A 21,610-nucleotide genomic window follows, 5' to 3' on the forward strand; every position below is an offset into this window, starting at 1 on the left:
TTAATGGATAACTTGAGACTAAATCCAACAGGTATCTTTTGAAATTATAACAAATGTATTTCCCAGAGTCTTCCAGAAGAGAAAGAGGGCCTTTTTAGTATTCTGTAGAAGTCCACATAGAAAGAACTCCATGAAAAAATACCTTCTCATATCATGATTATCAGCAGTATTATATTTGTATTATTACTACTGTCATTAATATTATCATATTTTGCTTGGTTTCAGTTATTACACTGTTCTTATCTCAACACACAATGGGGTTTTTCTGTGGGTGGTTTGGGTTTTTTGGGTTTTTTTGTTGGTTTTGTTTTTTTTTTTTGGGTTTTCTCCTCCCTGTCCTACCAGGAAGGACGAGGGAGTGTCTGGTGGGTATTTGTTGCCAGCTTGGGTAAAGCTACAACATTATTCTTTTTGAAAGGAATATTGTCTGTGAATTTTTAGAAAATGACCTTAGATAAGCTTTCTACACTTGTCATTACCTCTAAATGCTTGTGTCCTCTAAAATGAAAGCATTTAATCAATGGCATATTTGAAATATTGTCAAGGTATGCCCTTCTCACTTTCTTCCATGTAAAGGCAAACTTCATATAATAGCTTATGAACAATATTATGGAAATCAAGTAGTAATCACACAATGAAATGTAATTTGATAGTGTGACTGCTTATCAATGTTAATATAATGCACTTACTTGGGACTTATCATTGCTTGTAGACTTAACTAAAAACTATATATATTAGTATTAGTTTGTGACTTAAGGAAGCTATTTAATAATTTCTTTATGACTGTGGTGTTTTTTCGAATTGCTATATTCAAGTAGCAAAAAGAAAAAGCACTATCTGAGCTTCAATTGTCTATTGAGAATTTTAAAAGAAAAGGAGAGTAGAGATACTTGGATATATTGCAGTTTCAACTGGTTTCCAGGAAAAGGTGAAAATATTACCCGTTGATAAGGAAGAAAAGTCACATTTCAAGCATCAGAATAGTTTGGGTGTTCATAACCACAACTGCCAACCAAAGCAACCAGTATTGAGCTGATAAAGAACAACAATTTCAAAACCAATGAAGACTGACAAAAGATTTTTCCTCCTGTCACAAAGTCACAGAAAAGGATTATAAATCCCTGATTTGAGTGGGTAGTACATTCTGTTCTCAACCATAATGACACTGCTGATCACACTCCTATCTCCAATTTAATGATCTATATAATCAAGAGAGGGATGAAAGGGACCTCCACGAATGTCAAGACCTGTAATGTAACAGCCATAAAACTGCAGTAAAAAGAAATACAAAAAAATCCAAACAAAAATTAAACAAACCCACATAAAATCCCAAACAAAAAACCTACACCTGACCAATTACACAAAACATACTTCAATATATAGATTAGATCATCAAGCCATTCCAGAGTTTACACCTTTTATCTTCCCCAGAATAACTTCTATGAACAATGCAACTGAAAAAATTAACAAATTTTCAGAATAGCAAAATGGTTAGAATTACCCATTTCTATGAAAGATAATACCATCTGAAATAAAAGTAGATTTTTCAACTGGCAAGATGGATTTAATGGTCTTCCATCACAAAGAACATGGGTATATACTGTTGCTCTCACAAAATTCAGGGTTTCCACTGCACTCCTCTTCCAGGGCTCTTGGTTGGCCTATTCACAGAAAGCAGGCTCAGGTGGGAATATTGTCCCAAGCGCTGCCTCAATGCCTCACCATCCTCCAGTGCTTTCAAGTGTGTAGTCAGCCATCAAAACACATGACAAACTGGCAAAAGTAAACCCTGCTCCTTAGCATACATTTTACTGTATGAGAAAATACTGTGTTAGTGAATTTACAGTTCAGAGAACTGAACACAGTTCAGAGAAATGTACTTAATCAAATGAATCACAACAGATTAGAGTGGAGTGGGCAAGCAATCTGCTACCATTTACTGAGTAACCTTATAAACACTGTATGATACTCATTAACAAAGCTGTTCTTTTTTATATTTTCAACAGATATTTTATTCTTTGATGCTACACAGCCTGCTGGAGAAGAGAGTCCCACTCAAAATCTTGGAAAATCCCATTTTTTAGAGAAATATGTCAAAAATTGGTGTTTCTCATCCTAGTTATCACAAATGTAATTAATGATATCTTCTATTCCCCTTATTTTGTGATGTCATTTGTAATCCTTCCTTTTCATACCAGCTCCCCTCAAGAATTTGGAGGCAGAAAAATTCCACGCGAAGAAACAAAAAATCCAAACAAACCACCAGAAGTTCCTTTTAGCTGCGGGAAGAAAACATTCTTCTCTCCCTAGTCAGAAATAGTAGGTAATTGATTTGAGAGGCAGAGATCTTAAACCTTCCTCTAACATAAATTCCTCTAGTTTTCACCTACCCTTCTGTGACACGAAAGTTTCAGCTTGAGTGAAACATCCCAGCATGCACATGGACTTTAACACAGTGTGTTCCTCAATCCTAGAGAAAACCTCACACAGATATCAGCAGTAACCACACTTCCTTAGGTGGTTATTATAATAAAAACATATAATATACTTATGATTTGATTAATTACAGTTCTAGGGGGTGCCTCCCCTTGCATGCAAGCAAAGTGCCCAAAGCATTTTTTACTGCTTTTGTCATTTTGGCATGAGGACTTTTATTAAAAATATTAATCAGTAATTTTAATGTGAAGGAAAGGATTTAATACACTTTAAGACAGAAAAATCTAAGTGACACATTAAACCACAAAAATACTGCAAAGTCCAGAAAGCTCAGAAAAAAGTCTTGTGACCAACTTTACACTCTTTGCATACATACAAAGCCCCAACTAAATAGTATAGCAGAATATGACTTGAATATGGCAAACTATGACTGATAGAATTGATGTGTTGTTGAGTACTTAGTAACCTTTCTCACCTGATTGCATTTTTAACCTTCAAAGCTGAACAAAAAGTTTTGGATTCTTTTTAAATCAGAGGCAAAAATATTCTGCTATTGTGAGACTGCATGCTGAATCACAAACTTCCTAAAATAAACAGAACAAAAATAGGCACAGAAGAGAAGGGACAGAAAACTGCTGCCTTCATAATTATTTATTCACTTGATTACAGCACTACGGGTGCTCTTATCTGACTTCTCTTGCACATTTTCTACACCTGTTTGATAAAAAAGATCTCTGAAAATAAGGCATTTTCCTTAAATATTAAGTCCTAGCTTTTAAAATGTTGCTCCAACTATAGGAAACTAGTTTCATGTAGCCTCATTAAATCAAATTTATGGTAATGTCATCCAAATGAAGTAGCAGTCATCACTACTCCCAATCATTCAGCTAAATGACTTCCCAGGGAGATGTCCCAAAATAATGCAGCTGTCAATGTACAACATGTACCAGAAAAAAGCTATGCAGTACTTTCATACTTAACTAAAAAACAATTACAAATATGGTCCATATAATTTTTTTTTGCATCGACTTGAGGGACAAGGGTTGTTAAATTTTTTCATTTTATTTTATTTTTAATACAGCTTTATTATTAATAGAGGTAGATAAATGTGTGCAATTTCAAACCATTTGACTGCTTTATGTTGGTGTATATTTGTTAAAGCAAATAATTTTGTGCTCTTTTTGATGACTTGCACAGTTATATTACTAAACAGGATAACAAATGGAAAGTGAAAGACAAGGAAAAGGTAGAGAAAGGCTACATTTATCAGCATGAAAAGTAGTTATGGTATACTACTGCCAAACAGTGGTATCAAAATGAAAAAATAAGGAACAGTTCTCAGAAAGGAGTTGAAGAAGTGCAATAAAAGTGATGACTCCTGCACAATTTAGAGAGATGTTTTTTTCCTCAGAAGGGTGTCTTTTTTTATTTCACAAGCAACATATACATAGCTTATTTACAGAAGAGAAGGTTCTAACAGCTGAACTGTGAAATAATGAAAATCTGAGAAACAAATTCAGCTATTTACACAAGAGAAAAGATTGGGCATTAGGAGTGACCATACAAAACAGCTCCACACATACCATAAAAAATAAACCAAGTACAAATAAAACAGACTAAATTAATTATCTTTTTGATCACTACACAAATAGCTGCATGTATTCAGTCATGAAAAAAAGTCCCAACACCTTCAGATCACATTTTATTTAGATTTCATACACACACACAAACACACATATTAAAAAGTCCTTATCAACTCAAAAATATGAGCATCTAGAGAAGTCTCAAACATCTGTTGAAACAATCTAGGACTAGACAATACACTATAGAAGCACTTCAATTTTGCTTGCCTAATTTTTTAAAAATGTGCTGCTAGTTCAGAAGTTTGATACAAGGACTTTTAAATTTTGTTTTAAAACTATGCAAACAAATTAATGCATTTTGATACTCTAAAGAATAAAATAAATTAAAAAAAAATCAACCAGACAATTTTTTTTACAATAAAGTGAAGAACTGAAATAGGTAAGTACAGCCCAGTAAAAATCATGGATCCAAAAAAACACCCACAAAGAAACAAATAAACCAAAATAGCCAACAAAAAAAATACAAATCCCAATGATTTCCTTTGAATATTACCTTCCCTGTACACATAAAATAATGTTTGAAACAAATGTAATAATTTATTTTCCACATAATACCTTCACATACCAACATTCACTTTTAAACTGTGATGTAATTATTCTATTGCAAGGTTTTAGCTAAGCGCTACATATGTAAGAAGAAAAAAATGTTTCCCTTGATTCAAAAGCTCTATCCTCTTACCTGTAAATAAGTTATTCTTCTCTGTACCAAATCTGTTAGATCTTTGGCCTCTTTTTCTCGCCAATCTCCAGCTCCATCTGTTTGACTGAGGTAGTACAAGTCGGTCATTATTGACCTATAAACAACAGCAGAAAACAATCTTAACATTAATAATTTGGAGCATTAAATTAAATCAAAGAAAATTAAAGAGGTATTTCAATTGCAGCTTCAAAATCAGTTTCTTCATCCCATCTCCTTCTGTGCCATTCAAACAGCAGCCAAGACAGACTGACTGCATCCTTCATATAACAAATGTTCCACATCCATCAGCAATTAAAAATTAGAAATTCTAAACAGACTCATGGCCATGCAAGTCCATACTACAAAACACGAATTTTGAAGAACTATGAAATATTAAATTGAGATTCTCTAATACATTAGAGATTCTCTTCTTAGAGCTATAACATTTCATTGGCCAAATAAAAGGATAAAGAACTCATCATCACAAAAATAAAAATTATATACGGCATTTGTTAAAATTTGCAGCTAAGTTAAAATTACTGATTTTGTCCAAACAGTACCACCCTGGAAAAAAAATTTTTTTTAATCTCTGTGGCTTTTGGGAAGAAATAGAAAACTAGAGACAAACTATTCAAAGTGTTTCTAGAAATGTTAACGGTTATTCTAAAAGTAAAAGATGGCCCAACTCAGAAGCATTAATTTCAGAGCTGGTTTCATAGATTGAGAATATTTAATATTGCTAAACATATCTCCATAACAATGCTAAAGTTATAAGTTTGAACCACTTCTCTTAATACTTTCATCTGAACTTCAGATGCTGCTTTTATTGCCTGAAATTCTTGATAAACCAAAAGTCTGAGCACTAGAAAGAGAAACAACAGAACAAAGGCAGAGAAATTTGGGAGGTGACCAAAAAACAGAGTGAAGGTAAGAAAAATACATTTCCTAACAACATTTGAAGTGGTCTTGTCAAGCTGTTGGCAGCACTTGTTAGCACCGGAAGCACAAATCCAATTAGCCAAGGCTACCCCGTGTCCATAATTGAGAGGCTGCATATCCCTACTAGGAAACTACTTCAATGACCCAATATTGAAGCAGTAAACATCGAGATAAAGCTAGAGCTGCCCTAATTTGATTTATCAGCAGAGTTATCAGATAAACTTTTCTTGCTAATTTAATAACTGGATTTATGGATCTGTAATTTTATTCTCAAACACTCATTCTGGTCTTTATCCTCATGCTTCTACACAGGGTAACAGAAACACTGACTATAGCATCTACTATTATTGTATTAAACATTTTACACAAATTATTCAGCAGCAGGAACCCTCACCTTCTGTCAATCAACTGCAGGAACCTTATCTATATTGTAATTTGAAACTATATAAAGTCGATTTTCTTTTACAAGGTAATTGAGCTTGAAACACCCCATTGTGGCATTGCATAAAAATTAATTTTAAGCATCACCAGGTAACTAGTTTTAAGTCAGGAACTATTAAAGACACAAAATACAGTAACATGCACACACAGTTCAAAGAGAATTAGAACAGAACTAACGATGGATTAGCTCTAATACAATGCATTATATACAGATAACCGGATACATTAAGGGTTTGCTCTTAAGACAGTTTCCCTATTTATAGTAAACACATAGGCTAGTAGGCATACTAGAAAAGGAAACCAATGCATTTTCTCAGGAGTTTAAATATGTTTTTCCTCCCAATCAGGATGTAACCAAGTTGGGTGTTTAACAAAAAAATACAAAGTCAAGGTTTCAAGGTTCAAACATTATTTTTATTTTAAATCCTCTTTCATTAAAAGCAGCCATGCAACCACATAGCCACTTTTTAAACCTTTTTCAAATGCTCTTTCATTAGCCTTAAACAAGTCATTTCAGTACCTGTAATGCAAGTAATCAGTGTACTCTCCCTATATTTTATAGAAATATATTTCCATTAAATATTGGAAAAATAACCGAAAATTCAAAGTTTACCAATTAAAAAACAACAATAACAATTTTGTCAACTCTTAACTAATTTTTCCTATTTCTACAGAAAAAAAGTGTTGCCCAAATTTTGTTTTATATATTACTGGCTATGGTGACCACAACAAAGGAAAGGCAGTAGCTAAGTTGTAATAATTAGCCTTATGGATGAATTATAATTACTTTGATAATTTTTGTGGTAAGAGAAATGGGTGAGTGTCCTTACACAGCCTCAGTGACTCACCACATTAAATAAAGGCAGCTTTGCTCAGTAGAAACCATAAAAAGTACCAAATGATTTGCAGGAAATGTTACAAATTCATGAAAGAGTTTTCAGACAGTATCCACAATCTTCTTTAAAAAAAATTATAAAACCCTGAAGAAAACCGGGAAGTGAAAAATTCACAGGTGTTATCACACAGAAATGATTAGAAAGTAGTGCTATTTTAAGACACAGTCACAGAGTCCTTTCTTCTTTGATTGTTACTGCTCAGAAATGTGCATTTTCTAGCTACATCTGCTAAGGTTTTTTGAGTGTGACAGATCACTGCAATAACTTATTAATACAGACTTAGAAGAGACGCAAATACCAAAGAACAGGGTCATGCTCCGTGCCGAGAGTTAAAAGCACAGGGAGAGGTGATCCATGAGCCCAAGATAGCTCAGTGCAGACAAAGGATGAGCCTGCACAGGGTTATTAGAGGCTACTGCAGGTGCTGAAATGGCAGGAAACCTCACCCAGGGGCACTGCAGATATCTGCTGCATCAAACTTGCTCTGGGCTACTAACCAACAACATCAACTTGTTGCTGTTGTTGCTTCATATCATAAAATAAATCTTGGAGCTGCACTTAAAAGTATTTTTTTCCTGGAAAGCAGAATGGAGGAAAAAATCTGTCTGTGTTTAATCTGTATTTGACTGCCAAAATAAAGGGGGAAGTGTGGGCGTTTTTAACAATCAGTCTAGACATTTATTCCAGTCATATGAAAAAATTTAAATCTCCTAAAATTTTACATCAACAAATAAAAGCTCAAAGGAAAATATGTAATTCAAAGGAAATAATGTGAAAATTTCTCTGAATACTGTGCATCAAATGTTGGTCAGTTACCACAAAATCCCTGATGACAGCTACTCCCTGGGAGAAGGAATGAAACTAACTCAGTAACAGCCACCTTGCAAACAACATTTGTCAACACAGGAAACAACCATGACAACTAGAGGATTAATTTTCTCTGTTTTAATAACTCAATATCAAATAGTCTTTCCAATGTTTAGATGAATTTACTCTCAACAGCCCTCTTTCCTATAGCAACTATGAGAATACAATTATGTAATTCTCAAGGAAAATCTTGTGTTGGGCAACACTGTTTCTCAAACAGAATCAGTACTGAAATACTTGACAAATACTTAGGTGAGACCAGCAATGCCCTGGAGAAAATCCACATAGCTCCTAGGGCATAGCCAACAGTGATTAAAGCATCCAACAAGAAGCACTATCATATGAGTAGTAAACAATTTGCTTAACATCACCAAAATTAACAAAGAACTCTAATACTTGTCCAGAACCAGAGAAACTAAAGTTTATAATCTCTTAAAAAGCAAGTCTTAATCTATGACCCAGAAGGCTTTCCTCACCAACAAAACAAAATAAGCATGAGCCTCTCTCCTTACATAGGTACCTCATCATTTGATACCCACCTCTTTGTTTTCCCACATAAGGACAGCATGAAAAACTCCTTTAAGTACTTATAATAAACACTAATCTTTCTAATCCAAACAGTAGATTATAATATATATTAAAATTTCTGAGATATCTTTATGTATATTTATGTGCATCTATTTGTATAAAAGTAATACCAGCTGCACTTGCAGTGTTCCATTTATCTAAAATATAACTTTTTAAAGACAACACTGTAAACAAAAGAGCATTTGACAACAGATTTAATTCCTTTAAAAAAATTCAAGAAGTGCACATGTACTTAAAAGACCAAACCAAGCCAACAAACAAAGCAAGAAGCAAAAAACAAAACAACAAAAAAACCAAACCAAAAGAAAACCCAAAACAGACAAAAAAAAAAAACCCAAAAAAACCAAAGCAAAAACCCATGCTTCTCAAAGTGAATGACAAACATCTGATTTGCTCATTCCAAACTTATGCTCTGTTCCTTTAGAGAAGCAAGCAGATGGACAGTGTGGAGGGAAGATGAGACTGTTCCTTCCCTGGGGAGGCACTGTGCATTGTAAGGGCAAAGAAGACCCCAGAGGCAGCAGTGCATCACATGCCCAAGGATGTGCACACAGACCAGGAATCTTCCTGCAATTCACACAACAAGACTGAAAGATTAAAGGGAAAGAAGGAGACAGCTCGACCACAAAGGTGCAGGAAAAAACTTCCTCAGGACTAGAGGCAACCAAATTGTGCATTCTGCAACACAACATAATTCTACTGCTTGAAGGCAACACTGCAAATGCACCAGGAACACAGGCTGAATATCGTAGAAACATTTTTTATCTGTTTTTTCCTAATGCAATTCCTTTGAATTTCTACACTGCAAACAGATTGTCTAGATTCAGTTTAATAAAAACTAGTTTACGGCTGTTTGATTTTAGCTTAAATTACCTAAGTCTTCTTTGAGGACCTCACCAGATAGGAAGATCTACACAGATCTATTACAAAGACTAAATAGCCTTCAGGTTATTCTATATTTAATAACCACCTGGACAACTGAAAGAATACTTGTACTCAAGACAAAAATTCTCAGAGGAAAAAAAAAAGAGCAATTGTGATTGCTTGCATCATTTACAAACTTCTTTCAGTACCACAGTGAGATTCATCTCAAGTTCCACAGGTCTACAGGGAAGTTTTATAACTCCATGCGAAGGAGTTTATGCACCTCCCAAATGGGTTTCACCTCATCCTGAAGTACAGTGACATGTGAACATAAGGGTGTCAGGGTGGAAAATTAAGACTTAATGAATTAATAATCATTGGCATACAATGGAAAGGACTAAGGGAAAGAACTCATCCTGGAAGGCAGCAACATAAGAACCTTCTGGCACCAAACACACACATCATTGTTCAAAGTTCCACTGAGGTGACTGCCTCATCCTGGCTTTACAAACAGAGCAATAACATGCACATAAGTGATTCTGTTACCATGACAAACGTCAGAAAGTCTGGTATTAGACTACTTGCTCCAGCTTTTAGCAGAGATACTTTAAAAGGTACATAAGAATCCGTGACCTAAAGTTCAAGAAGCCCAGATGGAAATAAGTTCTGTGGAAAAAAATATTTCTAAGAGGAGATAACTATTGAAACTGCCCAGGGAAGTGACACTTCTCTGCCAATTCACTGTTCAAGTGAAGACCTCAAGTCTTTTGGAAAATTCCACTTCAGCCAAGCACTACTTTTATTTCAGTCAAATATATAAAACAGCACTTGGCAGAGAACTAATTGGATGAAATTTAATCATGTCTTCTATATAAATAATAACTCCCAATAATTGAATAGTCCCTTCTCACTTTCAACTCAATCAATCTGTGACAAAATGGATTTTGGAATTGCGGAATATTAAATTACAAAATTTAATGGACTATACTATTTGCCCATATTAATAACCAAATTCATATTGTCTTTATGTTTTAAATAGTGTTTGCATTATTTCTAAGGAATTGAAAATTCTTATGATTTTTTCCCTTTACCATGTTATTTTCAAAGGCTCTTGCTTTATTACAGATGTTCATATATAGAGATCACATCTTTTTTCAGGGCAACGATTTAAGGTAGTGTATTTAGTCAATTCAGCTATTTTTGTATAACTGTTTACTGATGAGACACAAACTGTCATTGCAATCTTGTTGGGAACAGTTATAATATGCTTAAAGACAGATGTAATTGAATTTTTAACAGTTCTTGGATTAATTTTATTCAGCACAAACAAAACTCGTGCAGAATATTTTAATAAAATACAAAAGGTACTCCAACAATAAGGAGGCCTGATGATTGACAACAATGAAAACTATAATTGCCACACATCTTTGAATAATATAATGACAGTTAAATTAAAGGTCAGAACCAACTAATGAAAGTACCTTTCCTGATGACCCAAATCAGACAGAAATTCATCAATGCGTGTTTGCAGTTCGCTTCCTTCTAGATTTTTTAACTTCTTCAGTTCACTCTGGAGGAAAAACCAAAGCTCCTTAGCCCCATTTTCAATCCTCCTTCTCAGTATTTCATGGTCTTTTCCAAGGCCGCCTACTTTAAAAAAAAAATGCATAAAAGCATCAGTAATTGTAGCTGAATTATTTGTTAAGAAGCCAGTACATCTGTGATATGAAATAGAAAAACATCAAAACTTGTTTTAGAATTAAAAGAAAAATCATCTACCAACCATCTCCTGTCCGCTTCTTATAGTTTTCTATCTGTTCTTTGGCCTTTAGAAGTTGCTCCTCTAAAGCATGTACCTTTCCTGCAGCTGGTCCCTGATCAATGGGACCATCTGGTATCCTAGGATACAGAAAATAAAGAAATTGCATGATTTATAAATATAATTATTTGATAAATTATTTGCATTAACAATTCAGCTCTCCACTCATTTTTTATTTCATACTGTTTTACTGATAATCCTTCATCAGAATTCCTTAAAACCAGAAGAAATTAAACACATTAACATAAAGACTTTAAAAGCCCAATCCCATAGGAGAAAAACAGTGCACAACACAGCTGCAAGGTCCTGATCCTAAACTGTGTTGTTTACAAGACTTCCACTCACCAACAAGAACAATCCAAGGCTCTGCTTGTGAAAATAATATCTATGGCAGTTTAACTGTTAACCTGACTGGCACACAAACAAATCCATTCTGCTCTTGAGCCCTGGCCATATCTTCTAGGAGAACCAGGGCTCCAGCACTTGATCTCCAGTTATGTCTTCCTACACATCCACACAGGATGATTTCCATGCATTGCCTGGACTCAGAAAAAGATCCAACCATCTTAAATGTACACTATCATGATTTTTTTATGACAACTCTAGTATTCTGAAGTGTAGATCACCTGAAAAACCATCAGCAATTGTAACATCCATCCGTTAAATTTCTGATATGTGAGCACAGGAGAAGTATGGAAACACATATCCTGAAATCTATGGGCCATAAATCAGCCCTGAGGCCATTACTGAAGTTTGTTCATCATCTCAACTTGAATCCATATATTAATAAAGCAAAATTATTAACATTTAAAAATTAGACGCTAACTTCTTCTTGCCTCAAATTTAATGCAGGGAAATTAAAAACCCTTTTCATTTCAAGAGAAATTACCCTTCTGATTAAAAATTATTCCACATTTTATACTATAAGAGCTGACCCCAGAAAGAAAAAGATGTGCAATGAGAAGTCTTTAGAACTGCAAAGAATACAGAATTCTTGCAAAATATGAAGACGATTCTTCTTTCATAAAGGAATATGAGCATAAAAATAAACAGCTACTCTCTACACACAAACACACAGAGTTTCACAGCACCATGCACAGGAAGAGTCCTTGACAGACAAAAGATGCCTCTGGCATAGAGTGGTTTGAGGGAGCACCTTCCCTGTAAAAAAGAAATTCAAGCATTCTAAATATCCTACTGAGATATTATTTCTTTAATGTCTCTCAGGTCTGGATAACTAAATTCCAATAAAATTTCAGGGACTGATGAAAAGTTCATTTTCCCTGGAACAGGTGAAGAGAATACCTAATGTGAGCATCAGAAAAGTGCATCACATGAAGCACAGCATTCAAGCATGTTTTTTCAGAAGGGAGCAAGAGAGGCGGAGGAAGAAGCAGCCACATAGCCTGACAGGAATTTACTAAAAAACTCTTCAGTCTTAAAGCTTCCCACTAAAGCTATCCTATCCCGATCCTACTAGGGATAATTAAATTACTGAAAAAAAATTTGTGTTCTAAAACTACCATGGTAAACAAAAAGGAATTATCAGTAAGTGCTTGTACATCTGCTTTTCCATGCAATGATGGAACAAGCATGTCAGAACTGTGTAAAATATCCTAATCTTAAGCATGTGCACTCCCTAAATATAATGTGTTTCAACAATCAATTTGTAAATTTGTTTCTACAACAAATGTATGGTGTTATATCCTACTGAGATAGAGTATTGGATTGCCATGTACAAGACAATACAAACAAGCCTTTAAAAAGTATATTGAAAAACATTTACATTCTTACACTAATTTAAAACCACCAGATGGAAATGTGTTTGTGATCTGCCAGCTTGGTACCACAATTTGAGTTGTGAAAGAACAACTAACCACAAAATTGCCAGAAAAAAATGAAACAGCTTATCCTGTACAAGTCACATACCCTAAAGGTAGAGACTGTGAGGAACAATAGGGTGCAAGGATAGAAAATCATTACCATAAGAAGTCTTGAGACAGTGCACACATCCTCTTAGCATAAGGAAAGTCTGTAAAGTAGCAATTAGAGAATCCTACAGAAGGATGGTTGTGGATGATATGAAAGAAGCACAGTAATGTTAAGCATTTGATATAATTAAGATCTTAAAAAGAAAAGTACCATTGCCATTTAACATTCTTCTTGCTTTGGCACACTGCAATAAAAATTTTTATTATACTTAAACTGTTAGATAAAAGAGGTGGGAGGGGGGGATAGTCTCTAAGCTAGTTGCTTAGACTTCCAAAAATCACATCATTTTAGGATTAAACAAAGATAGCTTATTCTTTTTTCAGTTGTGTCTCTACATCTGTTACCTCATCAGACTTGGAATTGCTGTCTTCCTCACTTTCATCCAATCTCAAAATTAGGGAAAAGATTCTTCTCTGCAACCAGCACAGCTTGGCAGTTATTACCCTCTACAAGTACTTCAGCTGAGCTGGATACAACATTTGAGGGAAAAGTGTTTGAATTAAAATCCTTGTCTAGTCTCATAGCATCCATGCAGGTAACTTCTAGTGCAGAATATCCTAGTAATTATGCATACTCATGAATAAGAATGCCTGTTGAAAAACAGGAATTCTTATGGGAAAAAGAATTCTTACTGAAGTCCTGACAACTATTTTACTCCTTAAAATATGAGAAGTGAGTTTAAAGTAAATTCATCTCAACTAGGATGATTCTAAGCAGTAATAAAAAACACATCAGTAAGCATCTAGTACAGAGTATCCTTCACTTATTACTATGGTATAACTGTAATTAGGTAATGAATCCAAAATAAACATCATTATAAGCCACTTAAATGGTCAATCAAGCTAATAAACAAAGCTTATTTCAATTCTCTATAGTTAAAAGGTGTGATGTTTGCATGCTTCCTACCATCTGATAGCAAATATAAATTACCTTTCCCATAATTAACTCCTCAAATAAAGATAGTACTGGATAACTTTAAATGTCAAAAAGATTATGCTGTATAGATAAACTGTTTCTGCTTTGTCCTTTGCCAGCAATCCAGATTTTAAAAAAATAATTCTGTGTACATAATACATATGACTGAGGCCACTTTCTCATCACCTTCAGGTGCAATGACAAAGGGGCAATGACAAAGCAATGGATCTCTAGTCTGGATCTCTGAAGGCAAAAAGAACCCCTTAAAAATTAATCATAGTGACATTCAATTTAGCTAGAAGAACTGCCATACTGTGTAAAATAATTGTAAAAATAGTTTTTAAAAATCCATAAATTATAAAAACCATTCTAACCTTTTCCTATTTCCAAGATATCTAAAAGGTTACACTAATTTATCAGCAAAAGTAAAAATGTAAGATTTCACTAGTTCATACTCAAATACTTTCTCATTCCTTCATTTATATCCAAGTTCTTTGTAAGGAACTAGGATTGTAACTACCTAAAGCCACATTATGATTGCCTTTTCCCCTCTCACTTTTTTCTCTTCCCAAGAAGAAAATCATGTTCAATTATTAATGACCACTGGCACACACAAACAAAAAGAATACAGGCTGTCACTTCAGCCTCCTTAGATAAAACCTCCCCAGTAAATAAAACTGAAAGAAAGAGTCAATGTTATCTGCAAATAAAGAGCAACATCCCTTATCAATTTAGATCAACACAGACCTCACCAGCACTGATTTATATCCACTGCATACCTTACTTCCCCTTAACTCAGAATTGCACAAAAAACCAGTAAAAAGAGCAGAGGTGGCCACCATTTAGTTCAATTATCATCATTCTTCCCACACTGTGCAATAAGCTCAGCTTCAAACTTGAGATATTTTAAATACATGTAGTAGGAAACTGTACTTTAGTATTTAAATTTTATCAGCCCAAAGCCATTCTTCTATCCAAGCCCCTTTAATGTTTTCTACAGGTTTAAAGGATCCAAAAAAATGCCCAGAGTAATTGACAAAACTACTTTAATAGAGTTGTTTATGATTAATTGATCTTGAGTTTGGATTCTCTACCAGCCTCAGCACCTGCTACATTAAAGCAACTCCAGTGCTCTTTCAAAATTAAATCTGATCTCTTCTCTCTGAAGCTACACTAAGAACTGTAAGAATAATATGTAGGTGTTTGGTTTTATGTGTTTGATGACATTTTGCTCTTTTCCACCTCTGTTCTGCTTTATAACACACACTCCTAATTCAGAGTAAGAAACAGGCTATCATATTTATTAAAAGAATTGCAGGTTCTACAAAATGCAATATTTAAAAGAGTCTAGGAAGGAAATATAGTCCAAATGTGATGTATTCATAACATGAACACAGTATGAATCCATTTAACAAGATTTTCTATTCCCCTGAGGAGAACTCTGAAATTACTGGTTCCTAAACTGCCAGGTTTACCCTCCATCAAAATACCCTAAAATATAAAAATTTGACTACCACCCAGCAATACATAAAGAAGCACATGAATATTACGAAGCATTCATGTATTGCAAAAATAAAGCAAGCCTAGGAAAAGGATGAAGGCATACGCAGCTTCACAGTTTCCATCCAAGAAAATGGGACATTACAAAAGTTGTAATTTTAAGCTCTCCTATTCCTAAAAGCCTTGTATCACCCATATGCAACAGGGACAGTCTTTGGAAGTCATATCATAATCCTAATAGCAAGTAAAACATTTAGGTAAAACTACTGGTTTTAGGAAACAACATTATGTAATATTTTGATTTGATTATTACTCCCTTTCAAGTTTCCTTTAAATAAGTACAAAAATTGTAGTAAAGATTTCCAGTTTTGCAGTCACACCTACTCCATCTGTAATAAGTGTCCTTGAAAGGGCTCTTCCAGGTCTACTGGATACAGAATAGTGAAAGAACAATCTATAAAGAACTCAGATTTATTAGTATTTTACACCAATGAAATCTAGAATGCTTCTAAAATCAACTCAGATCTGCTCACACAATATTGTTTATAATCATATACAGACTATGGAAACTCTCCAAACTCACTATACCACAATATTCATGCACATAATTTTTAAAACTCACACTACAAAATACCTTTAATTCCATTTATCTTCTGCAACATTAACATACATCTGTGCTTTTTTCTAGTCCACAAGCAAGGTTTTTACAAAGCATCATATTGGCAAAAGAAAAAGCACAGTAACTTCTCACCTAAGGCTTTTTAAATATAACATAAAAACTATGTGGTACCTGATGCAATTTCAAGTAATCAGAATTGCACCACAAAAGTGGACTCAGTTCCTAAAGGAATATTTTTAATCTCAGGCCATTTTCAAAAAGATGTAACTGTTCTAACTTGCACTCTTGCAAAGGTACATCTTAGAAAATAAATATTAAAAAATATGCCCACCAAAAATCCTTGCAAAAATATGAACTAGTCTTAACCAATATGGGTAATAAATAAGAAGTATTTTTAAAATCATAAATTCATAAGAACATATTTTTTGAAAACAAACATACAAACGGTTGCAGCAGATAGGAACCAGAATAACCCAAACAAGTACCTACCCCTGCCCAAAACCCTGATTCTATTCCTTACACATCTTGTGTGAAAAGAAGCAATCAGGAGAAAATTACAAAATCAGATATTATTTAAGTATCACAGAAGAGAAAAGGGTTAAGCATGATTTTATAAAGCCTTTTCACAGATATGATCTTTGTCAAGTTTTGAATGGTTGGCTGTGCATGCACATAAGGTATGTTTCAAAGGGTAGATTTTTGGGGGTTTTTTTGTTGTTGTCTTTGGGCATGAGGGGCTGCCACATAAATTGGCAGCAAAGGAGGATTCAAATCTCAGGGTGGAAAGATCACTTCTTGTCATTGCATGTTGGCATTCATTAAGAGATGCAAACAAGCACAGCCCAGCTCTTGTTTTCAACCGTCTCAGAAGATTTTTATCAGGTGATAAGGAAGTCTGGGGAGTCTCAGGAACCCATTATAATGGGAAAGTCCAGGCAATTGAAATGTACTGAATTGCATTTTACCATTTTAATTAACAATTAAAGACGAAATATCAATTTTCTCTAACTTCAAAATGGAAATCAAAAAGCAACTTACACTTTTACTAAACTACTGATTCTTGTAACCACACCTGCCTTCTGCCCCTTCCTGCCTGCCCTAACTAGCTATTATTAATAGAACAACTATTCATCAGGATAATTTTGTAACATTCACAAAACTTCTTTGCCCACTAAGGTAAATTCTGTTAACTTGGAACTTTTTGCCAGGCAAAAGTTTTATCTAATAGTGCCAAAATACTTTCACTAGTATAGTTAACTAGTATTGTTAATCAGATGTTTGTCTATTGTTCCAATTTTACAGGTAGGCACTCTCATTTTGTATAAACTCCTCCACAAGTAACTTTAAGTTCTGATTTGGAATATTCTTAATTTCAGCAATGATCTTAGCCCCGTTGCACACTATAATATATTCTCTGTTTTAACCACAAAAAATTTTAATGTGCTGTTTTCTTCTCTAGATACAAAATCTTAGTGGAAAAGGGCAGCAAAATCAAGTTTTACCTCATGCCTGTTATGAGCTCTATTGATGTAGAGAGTGTTGTCTTACCACTCAGATTTAACTGACACTATCAGTAATTAAAGTTTTCAGTACAAAACAATACTCTAGCAATTAAATCATATTCAAATCATAGTTCCAATCTTTCTGTCTTTGATCAATAAAGCCTAAAATAAATTACATCTTTACTTTAAGATGTAAACTGGAGCAAAAGTAATCTTTTCTGTCTAATTGGATTTCTGAAGTTAAGAGGTGTTTTGTTCCTATAATGTATGCTCACAGCAGCAGTGATCTCTTCCAGGACACGGATACTCAATCTATGGACTGCTGGTTAATGCCTTGTTTTAAACAGACATGGTGCTACAAAACTATAAATGGGACAGTTTTAAAGCTAACAGCTATTTTCAACACAGCTTATTCTGTCTGGCAAACAAAGAAATGAAATACTGAAATTCTGTACCACATTATATTATAATACTTTAGTAACACAGGTTGACCAGGATATTTCTAAAACCTATTTCTGATGTTTCTACGTAAACAGTACGTAGGATTTGGCACAGTAAAAATAATGGAAAGGCCCTATATTGTCATGCATCATTTCCCTCAAAGTCCAGTACTTCAGCAATCTCACATTACTTCCAGAAAAAAACTATGCCTGAAGGTCTTCCAGTCTCAAGCTGGTTCACTCCTGGAGAGCACTGACAACTGAACCTGGACATGAGTCACTGTTCAACTGGTATTTAAAGTCATTTAGGCTTTCTCATGCCAGAATTTCAGATCCTCCTGTGGTTATGATATAGAAACACTCTAAGGAAATGTCTCAGAAATATTGCTAAAGAACATATTTCCAAAAAAGCTGAACAGAGTCCAGTCCACACAGTTCTGCATCTAATTCCAGCATCCTGACACCATCAATGGAATCATAGAGAAGGAATGTGGAAATACTGTAGCATGTTTAAAGTAGATGCAAACTGAGGTTTTTATTTTTATAAAGCATGGGAAATTATCAACAGCATAAGCTAACACTTAAACCTTGCCCATCAAAAATGTAATATTTATCTGCATATAGACATTTCATTAAAGGTTAGTAAAATATTGAAAGGTATTTAGAAAAATCATGACTGCCTAAAATATAGTTTAGCCTCTACTTAGCATGTCCTGCCTCTACTGCCTCCTTCTTGAGTGGCAAACAGTACCCTGCCACCAGTAAAACCATTTACTCTCTTCCAGCCACTGTGTAATTTGCATGGGTTATATTTCAATGAGTCTTATATTTTCAATATTTCAGTGTAATTGTAAAAAAGGAGATGATACTACTTTTTTACAAGTGTTTCTACAAGTTTAGCAGCAACGCAAGGAAGAAAACTTAGATAAAAGGATTTGTATAACGTAGCAATCTATTGCAGATCATCTTCAGCAAGTCAGCATTTATCTTCAACAAGCTGTACAAATGTTTTCAGCAATTTTAAAATGAGCTCTTCCAATTACTGCATGCAGAAGTATAAAGAACTAGATGTTCTAATTTGTATCAATGTCATAATAATTGCACTTGTTTGAAGTTGGCATTGAGGGGTGAATCACCTACAGAACTCTTGTTATTGTGACAGTAACACTTCTACACCATTAAATGACTCTTAAGTAATGATTACATTAAACCAGAACTAAATGTACATTATTTATTTAGAAGTTTTGCAATATATTTTCATCTACTTAGAGCACAGATTAAAACATTAATATATACTTTTAAACGTGGAATATAATCTTGCAAAAATTCCCACAAGCAGCCCTTACAATTTAAATTCTGCTATTTCGTATTTCAAACATTTTCTGAGCAGTTTTATTTACTTTGAGATCCTACCTGAGAGATTCTGCCATGCGCCTTAAGTCTTCATTTTGCTGCTTTAACCGTTCCAGCTTAGCGAGGATCTTGGACAGCTCCCGGCTGGAGTGATCCGGGTGCTCGCTATCTCGTACCAGGTGCCCTCCAATGTAGAACAGCAAAGTTCCCCAAGCAAACAGGATGAGCATAATCCAACGCCAGGAACCAGTCCATGGCCGCATTTTCAGAAGTTCAATTCACTCCAGAGCTGCTTCCACTCACAAAATAGCAAACATTTTCTTAGCTTGTACAAAGGCGGACAATTCCAGTTCTTCTGCTTCAACACATTGTACCAGAGAAAAACTATTTTCAGTGTTTGTCTTACTGCAACTCCTTAAAGAAGATTCTTATAAGGCTGTACATAGAAAGCATTAATATTGCGTCATTCTTCATTTATATACTGCAGGAAAAAATGAAAATACACCTGAAATTATAATTCTGATATGTAAAAATATAGTGGACTGCAATTGAGCTAAACGTATTTTCATTAACATTCAAGAATGACAATTGACAATGCTAGTACTTTCTGTCACAGAGACAAAGAAAAAAGCTTTTAACTTTGCAGAGAACATTATGCTGAATTCACGAATGAAAGACTATGCCATTAATCCTGGCTTTGAAATGGCCAGAAGAAATGCTGCTTTTTATAAGAGAAATATTTACCATTTCATGTGTCATTTCAGAATTAAAACTGCTTAAAAGTCACTCTGGTAAACTTAACATTCTCCTTTACTATCAACAAACACCTTTTATTTAATTACAAATACGTCTTCATTTTTTTCACTTTTATTAACTGTCTTCTCTATTTTCATCATGACTGCCACTCTAACAAATGAGTTAGAGTCAGTTTAACAGTATACTCTGTTATTTGCAAGTATTTAAAAATCAGGCATGACTTTAGAAACACTTCTCTGCTGTTTCAAAACTATCAAACACATTTTGAGAAGCTGCTATTATTAAAACTATAATAAAAGCAAAAATTGCTCCAAAGGTAATACCTTCTCTCATGAAAAAAACCACCATGCCATTTAAAAGAATGCAAAATTACCTCTACTCATTTTCTACTTGGCAAAATATTCTACTAGGGAACAAATTTCCTCAACTCTCTAGATAAAATTTAACTGACAGCATGTCCAGAGTCTTCTTCAAGTACTTCTCCCCTTTCTTCCTCTTTCTCAGCAATGTAACATTTCTACCTTTTTTTAAGGGCACATATATGCCATTCTGACTCAATTTTCAAAGTAACCCATTTTTTGAATTCTCAAATCTCTAAATCCACAATATTTCCTCTGAGATACCATCCACATCTACCTTCTCCCGAATTATTCTTTTCTGTTTGATCCTTCTTTCACCTTAACTTCTTTTTCATTTCATTCAGTTATTTTATTCTGTTCCCATTTATTTAAAGTCTAGAGCAAAATCTTCCTAAATTGCAATAACTTCCAAACTCATCCAGTTATGGAAATATGCCTGGAGCACACATTTCCAGATACAATAAATCTAACCTTGAAAATGCTCAGTGTTTTCAACAGCACTGAAAATGCTGAAAAATTTCTCAAGTTATCTTGAGAAGAGGGGTAGTTTGTGTATGTTTAAAAGAGGCAAAAAAAATCCAGTAATGACTAGGAAGATGGGACAGAATTGTTTACAGAGCACTTTGCAAGCAAAAAAATTGACTTTTTTTCCAATCTGTTTTTCATAAAATACAAGTTTAAGCAGACTCACAAATCAGGTATCTTCTTTACCAGAGGCAGCGTTGATCTGTCTCAAACAACAGTGTTAGTAGATCAGACAATCAAAAATCCACAAAATTGATATAACAAGTCATCAGGAACAGAGAGTATTCTTCCAACAGCTCTAAAGAAATTAAAGAATGCAATAGTTTAATTATTAACACAGGTGTGCAACCTCTTACTCATAATGACTTTGTAGCAAAGGAATGGAAAATTTTAAAAGTAAACTGAATTATTTCTAAGGTCTACAGCATGGAGCCCTGTAATTACAGACCAGGAAAATAATATATTTATGTTAGCCAA

General features: G+C 34.2%; 1 protein-coding gene across 6 annotated transcripts in view; it reads right to left on the minus strand.

Moving 5' to 3' along the window:
* FUT8 (fucosyltransferase 8) overlaps positions 1-21,610 on the minus strand; it is a 101,324-nt gene that overhangs the window by 29,961 nt on the left and 49,753 nt on the right. For 3 of the 6 annotated variants that reach the window (XM_054276040.1, XM_054276042.1, XM_054276041.1), the window contains exons 4-8: positions 21,300-21,431; positions 19,554-19,974; positions 11,137-11,252; positions 10,835-11,003; positions 4,759-4,873 (exon numbers count right to left, since the gene is read on the minus strand). In XM_054276040.1, the coding sequence (XP_054132015.1) occupies positions 4,759-4,873; positions 10,835-11,003; positions 11,137-11,252; positions 19,554-19,756 (603 nt within the window). In that variant the 5' untranslated portion in view covers positions 19,757-19,974; positions 21,300-21,431. The remainder of the gene's footprint in view (positions 1-4,758; positions 4,874-10,834; positions 11,004-11,136; positions 11,253-19,553; positions 19,975-21,299; positions 21,432-21,610) is intronic. The other 3 variants (XM_054276044.1, XM_054276043.1, XM_054276046.1) reach the window with 3 other exon arrangements.

This window comes from Melozone crissalis, unplaced genomic scaffold, assembly GCF_028551555.1.
Source record: "Melozone crissalis strain CALT ecotype California unplaced genomic scaffold, PUWL_Pcris_2 ptg000018l_1, whole genome shotgun sequence".
NCBI classification, from domain to species: domain Eukaryota; kingdom Metazoa; phylum Chordata; class Aves; order Passeriformes; family Passerellidae; genus Melozone; species Melozone crissalis.